General features: G+C 40.2%; 1 protein-coding gene across 2 annotated transcripts in view; it reads right to left on the bottom strand.

Annotated features, from left to right (window-relative positions):
- Mamdc2 (MAM domain containing 2) overlaps positions 1-6,969 on the bottom strand; it is a 143,459-nt gene that overhangs the window by 46,875 nt on the left and 89,615 nt on the right. For both annotated transcript variants that reach the window (XM_070035712.1, XM_070035711.1), the window contains exons 7-9: positions 6,760-6,853; positions 2,038-2,181; positions 1,069-1,334 (exon numbers count right to left, since the gene is read on the bottom strand). In XM_070035712.1, coding sequence (XP_069891813.1) covers positions 1,069-1,334; positions 2,038-2,181; positions 6,760-6,853 — 504 coding nt within the window. The remainder of the gene's footprint in view (positions 1-1,068; positions 1,335-2,037; positions 2,182-6,759; positions 6,854-6,969) is intronic.

Here is a 6,969-nt window from a genome sequence, read left to right as displayed (position 1 = left end):
CTAACTTAATTTAGCTGGGCACCTAAGTTAGTGGCTCACACCTATAATCCTAACTACTCAGGAGGTTGGGATAAGAGGATCATGGTTTTCAGCCCAGGGAGAAAAGTCCATGAAACTCTTATCGCCAGTTAACCACCAGAAAACCAGAAGTAAAGTTGTGGCTCAAAGTGGTAGAGCACTAGCCTTGAGCAAAAAAGGTCAGGAACAGCATCTAGGCCCTGAGTTCAAGCCCCATGACTGACAAAACAGGTGATGTACAGAAGGGTTACAGTTACAAAATCAGATAAAGAGTACATTTGTTTTTGTGAACACTTACCCCTTCCCTCCCTCCCTCCCTCCCCTCTCTCCCTCTCTCTCTCTCTCTCTCTTTCGCTCCCTGTTTTTCCTTCCCAGCCCCACCTACATGTTGTATAGTTCATTTTCAACATAGTGTCTAATGAGTACCATGTCTGCTTTTTAAAGATTATGTATGTATGTATTTATTTTTGCCAGTCCTAGGGCTTGTGAACTCAGGGCCTGGGAGCAGTCCCTGAGCTTCTTTTGCTCAAGGCAAGCACTCTACCACTTGAGCCACAGTGCCACTTCCAGCTTTTTCTGTGTATGTGGTACTGAGGAATAGAAGACAGGGCTTTATGTATGCTAGGTAAACACTCTACCACGAAGCAACCTCCCCACACCCCTAAAGATATATATATATATATTTTTTTTTTTTTTTTAATAATGAGAGATGACTTGAAGAGCAACCATGTTTCATTCCAACCCAGTTTCTCAAAAATTATAGATATAAAAAATAATCTATCATTCTCCCTGATGTGTGCTTGTGACAGAGAGAGAAAGAGAGAATTTTTAAAGAAAGACAAGCAAGCCTCCTATGTGTCCATGAATTAGGCACCCAGAAAATGGGGGAAGAGGGCGTGAATTAATGCATACATTGTTAGGGTGGGGGACAGGGTAGGCCTGTAGGCTGATCAGGAAGCAAACAGAATCTCATCAGTCAGCAGCAACTAAATGAATTCATCACCTGATCCCACAACTGAATGAACAAAGGCCACGCAGGCTCCACTGTACCTTGGTTGGCATGGGCTTTTTGAAAGAGATTTCAGCCTGGATCCACACACCTCGCGGGGACTCGAGCACAGACCAGATCTTCTCTTGAACCATGTGGTTTTCCTCAAAGATATAAACTGCGAGGGTGTCGCTCATTTTCAAAAACCCAGAGATGGCATAATGAAAACGCAGGCAATACTGCAAGTTTCCTGGTAGAGAAGGACCGTAGAGCCTTCCAATGTAGCCAGGCTGAGATGTAAACTTGGTATTGGCCAGCAAGTAATACCCTGTGGACATAGTAACGTATTTAGTGCAAGAGCAATAAGCTAGTCCAGCTTATTAGGGAGGAAATTTGATTACATTTTGCAGTGGATCTACACAGTGACTATTCCCACTGGCCTTTAAATGACAGAAGGTGTTTCTGTCTGTGGTTTAAGTGATAGAAAATATCTATCTGCATCTGTTACAAATATCACCTCTTGAGACCCCTGCATAAACTTCATAACCTGATATAGATTTCCTGTGGCACAGGCTTAGATTCTGGTCATCAATTAAAGGTTATACTTTTCAGCCAAGTGCCAGTGGCTCACACCTGTCATCCTAGCTACTCAGGAAGCTGAAATTTGATGATTAACGGTCCGGGCCCGCCCGGCAGGAAAATACTGTGAGACTCTTTTATCTCCAGTTAATCAGCAGAAAGCCAAAAGTAGAAGTATACCTCAAGTGGTCAAGTACTGGCTGTTTTTGTTTGATTGTTTGTTTGTTGTTTTGATAGTTTATTAGAGAAAAGAGTCTTCTGGTCATTCTCGCCCAGACTGGTTTGGAACCATGATCCTCATATCTCAGTCTCCTGCATAGAGAGGATTTCAGGGATGAGCCACCAGCGCCTGGCTTAATTTTTTAAAAAACTGATTTCTTTGTAAGTAGGAATAAGACTGGCCCAAAATGCATACCAGGTGAGATGTCCCTGTAGATAGACTCCCGACTCACCGAAACCAGTAGTGTGGTCGCCAGCCCGATACATGTTAGGCTTTACTTTTACCCGGGTCCAACCAAGACCTTCTTTATCTTGGTAAAATTTGCAGAAATCTTCCTCAAAATTACAGCTTGCTTCCACAGCACTGAAAGGAAGCCCTGAGCAAATAAGAAGCAAAGTTACCATCAAACTCCAGGATCTCTAAGGACAACATCAACCAATTGACAGATCTGGCTACAGTTGTACCAGGGGAGACCCAAACAGAAAAACCACAGCAAAATATTTTTACCCTAATGGCAGGCTGACAAGTTAGCAGCAAAACAGTGTTTGAACATGACAGGGAAATTGTTCTCTTCTTTTCCACAGGGAGAGAAAGGAGTTCTGTCCACATTCTTGATGAAAATAAGTAAGAATCAGACTTCAAAGGGAATTTTCTTGCAGGATGTAAAGATTGAGTACTTATTATACACTTCTTCACAACTCAAAATCCACTGATATAAAATTTAAAAGACAGTAAGAGATTAGGAAAGGATTTTTAGGGACTCAAGTTCTCTCAATGACTCCAGAAATAATTTTTCCTTTCTTTATAAGTCTCTGTGGCAAAAGCAAGGCCCCTCTCTATTTTAAATTGGCATTAGTAGTAGGAGTTCCTCAGCCTTTGGAAAATCATACTCAGTAGAAATCAGTTCAAAAGTCACACCATATCTAGAATCCAATATACTCAGAAGGCTGAGATCTTAGGATCATGGTTCGAGGTCAGTCTGGGCAGAAGAGTCTGTGAAACTCTTATCTCTACTTAACTACTGAAAACTGGAAGTGGAACTCTGGCTCAGGTGGTAGAACACTAGCCTTGAGTATCAAAAATCAAGAACAGTACCAAGGCCCTGAGTTCAAGCCCCAAGACTGACATAAGAAATAAAAAAAGTAAAGAAATAAATTTACCAAAACAAAATAAATAAAAAAAATTAGAGCAAAACCAAAATAAAGCTTGAAAGTAAGCAAGGGCCACCTCTTCCCAGGGTGACACACTTAATCACATGGCCAAGGTTTTTATGATAATGATTGTGATTATAGAGGGGGCGGTGGTAGTTGGAGCAGAGTTAAAGGAGTTTGAACTCAAGATCTGAAGCTCTTAGTTGGCTTGATGTTCTTAGTTTTAAGTATAATAGTATTGTTATTATTAAGGTGTTACACAGAGGGATTACCATTTTATAAGTCAGGTAATGAGTGAATTTCTTTTATTTAGACAATGTCACCCCTTCCTTTATTTTTTTTTCCAATTTCCCCCTCCCAACCCCGCCCACAAATTATGTAGGTCATTTTCCACATAGTGTATACTGAGTAGCATGATTGCATTTGTTCACCCTCCTCCCTTCCTTTCTGAGCCCCTTCCACTTTTACCCTCCTCAGTTAGCTTTATTTCCCCTGAAGGATGGTCCTCACTTGAGCCATACCTCTAATTCTGGCTTTTTGCTAGTTAATTGGAGCTAAGAGTCTTTCAGATTTGTCTGCTTGGGCTGGCTTTGAACTGAGACCATCAGATGTCAGCGTCCTGAATAGCTAGGATTACAGGCACGAACCATGGGCACTGGGCTATGATTATATTTTCTTTGGCAAAATACTTTCTCTTAGAAGTGCATTTGTCTACAGTCTGATAACAAGAAAATTTCAAAATCATAATTGATGGGCTAAATCTTTATCGCTCAGAACATGGCCTTTACCCTGAGACAATATCTGATCAGTAAAGATGGCTCAGATGGTCTGTCTGTGACTATCAGTAAGGTGCCCAGGATATGGAGTGGGGGCAAGGCCTAGTACTTCCAGCATGTTTCAGAAGCGTGGGTTAAGTGGTGATCACAAGTTGAGCTACTGAGAGTGTTAATGTCTAGGGAAGAGTGAGACAGAGGTAAGCCCGTGAGCCTCAGTTAAGGATCATTGAAAACAAAATTTAAAAAGAGAAAGAAATGAAAGCCCCTTGAAGCAAAGTTACCCAAAAGCATCATCATGTAAGCTTTAGTTAATTACTTGCTGCCTGATATTTGAACCACTTGGCAATGAGAGCTTTTGAAGATAATCTAATTAGCTGGAACTTGCTACAGTCTGAGAAGACGAGTTGGAAGTCTTTCTTGTCCTTTCTTTGCCTCCATCAAATTCATGGGCACAAACTCATCATCATCAGCTCTCTAGGTCTAAGCCCCAGCAGTGTTAAAATACGTGGATATTGGGTAGTGTGTACTTGGAAGGTTGTTAACCTTTCAGGGTAGTTTTATTTCCTATGAACCAGCTTGAGGAGACAGTCAAAAATGGCTGGTGGAAGTATGAGTGGAACCCTGCCCCAGACTTAGGAATCACGATGATACAAGGGGCTGGGTCTCTGACAAAGCAGAAAAACCCTCAAGGCTGAGAGACAAGGGAAACTGTGGAAACTTCACCTGTGATTTAAGCAGGAATTGGATCCAAGGTTTCAATTGGACAAGAGGTCTGGGGAGTATTCGTGAAGGGGACAAGACCTGGATTCAGGTAGTGGAGAGGACTCCTCCTGAGAGGGGTGTCCATGATTGGTCAGGTCCCTAACCTGGGTGCGGGATGGCCTACAGACCAAAGAAGTTGAGTCTGTATCTAGCAGAGGAGTTCAGGGTTAGGCCCTCAGGCAGGATTCTTAGAAGTAGATAGACTGATTGTCAGGTAATCAAGGATTAATAAACCCAAAGGAGATCTTATTCCTAAAGAACTCTAGGACAGGAGAATATATGGGTGGAAAAGGTATGGCAAGGGAAAAGCTGTAAGTCATGGGGGAAGGAGTGTCATGTCTTCTGGAAGCATCCTGAGGGGGAGGTTAAGGAGCTATATGACATGGTGTTTAACATCTATGGCTCAGAGATGAATCTTAGTTCTGGAAGACTAGATAACTCTAATTCCAACTAGATGGTGGCAACTGACGCTTTACACTTTGAAGTAATTCCTGTCTCAGCCAACTAGAGAAATAAGGAAAGAAAATTCTAGATCTAGCTGGAGAAAACAGACAAAGGAAGACAGAAAAGAAAAAAAAATGTTGGCACCTTATTAAACAGAAGGACATATACTCTTTGACATGCAAGATAAAGTATGAAAACCAAAGAGTTCAGCTTCTATACAACTCAGCTACTCAAAGAAGGAGAAAATAAAATCGGACATTGGTGGGTTAATATCTGTAATCCTAACTATTCAGGAGGCTGAGATCTGAGGATCACAGTTAAGCAAGACTGAGTAGGAAAACCCATGAGACTCTTATCTCCAATTAATCACCAAAATGCCAGAAGTGGAGCTATGGCTCAAGTGGTAAAGTGTCAACGTTGATTTAAACACTGGAAGGTGCTTAGGTCCCGAGTTCAAACATTAGTACTGGCACAAAACAATAAAAATAAATAAACTTTTAAAAAAGAAGGAGAAAGCAGACTCTGATTGGCACATTCATCAAGGCAAAGTCCTTTGCAAATTTCCATCTAATCCCTAGTTCTCCAGGAAATGAGTGGACATTTTTAAAAAATTAAGTCAATAATATTGTCACATGACCATGCATTTCCCATGTCTCCTACTCCATGCTATCACTGTCAAAGACGTTAATTAACTCATTAAGATTCTAAACACGTCACATGGCTTACAAAGGCAAAACTCGGAATGTGAATCCTGAGTTATGTTATATTACTTTCAGCAACAGACTGCCAATATAAGTAGAGAAAAGCTCCCTTTTCAAAAGGGAGAATTCATATAAAGGTTAATTCTATCCGCTCCTCTTCTTCAGCCCTCTCTCTCACAGGGCAGACAGTGAGTAAATACTTCTCCCACATATAGAATCTGGAAATAGAAGGTCAATATAAGTGTAATAAGAGAAAAGAAAGTTCCTAAAAATAATCATAAGGAGGTTATGAAATTACTACTAATGTAATCTTAAATTAGGCATGAGCTCTAGTTTAGAGAAGTCAGACCACAAAGGTCAGGTTCAAAAATATTATCTCCCATGCTCTAGACCCAGAAGGAGGACTCATTAAGAAGACAAGACAACCAGTGTCTCTCTGAGTGTCTCAAGGATACAGTTCACTAAATGTCAAGGTCAACGGCATGTATCTGGGTTATCGCTAATACAGTGTCATCCTTTATAGTACACCATTTATTTTTCAAATCATTTTGACTCAATTTGCTTACGTTTTTTTTAACAGAAAGTAAAGAATTTCCTGTTTCTAAACATCAGTTATGGGATTATAAAACTGGCCATGATAAACATTTTAATTCATTTAATTGCAGTATGAAAGAGCACAAGTAATTACATTAAGAGGATATAATATTCACCCCAAACCATCCTCGAGATATCTACCAAATGTGAACATCTTTAAACAAACAAACTTCAGATACTTCAAGTTGGAAAGAGTCTTAGAATTTTAGTTTCTAGGTTGTGAGAGATCTTTGCATCTACCCAACCACTGTCTACTGATCTAAGATAGCCTTTGAGTTGGAGTAAATTAATGTTTAATTTTCCTTTCTTAGTATATGGAGGAGACACGAGGATCTTAAGGTATGACAACTTGCCTATAATTTCAGAAAAATCAGATTCACTCTGTGAGGGCAATGAGCGTAAATAGTCCAGAGAGATGACAAGATGAAAGACATGGAAATCAAAGACAATTTAAAGCAATCCATGACCACAGGCATCTACTGAGAAAGGAAAATTCCTAGTAGAGAAGAAGAAAAAGAATGCTCACCTGTCTGATTTTGGCAGTGAACAGGTGAGAAAGAAATATCATCCAGGGCAACATATCCTCCTTTGGGACCATTGAAAGCAACTTCAAAAATAACCTGAAGATGGAAATACATGCTGTTTACATGCTGTTTTTGCTTTTAACTATGATTCAGAATGCCACGCCAATCAAAATAGGTAAGACCAAATTATAAGAGACAATTATGTTCTGAAA

Source organism: Dipodomys merriami, unplaced genomic scaffold (genome assembly GCF_024711535.1).
Source record: "Dipodomys merriami isolate MVZ:Mamm:240054 unplaced genomic scaffold, mDipMer1.0.p SCAF_26, whole genome shotgun sequence".
Taxonomy (NCBI): Eukaryota; Metazoa; Chordata; class Mammalia; order Rodentia; family Heteromyidae; genus Dipodomys; species Dipodomys merriami.
Note: the sequence above shows the minus strand (reverse complement) of the source record. Positions and strands in the feature narration are given on the sequence as shown.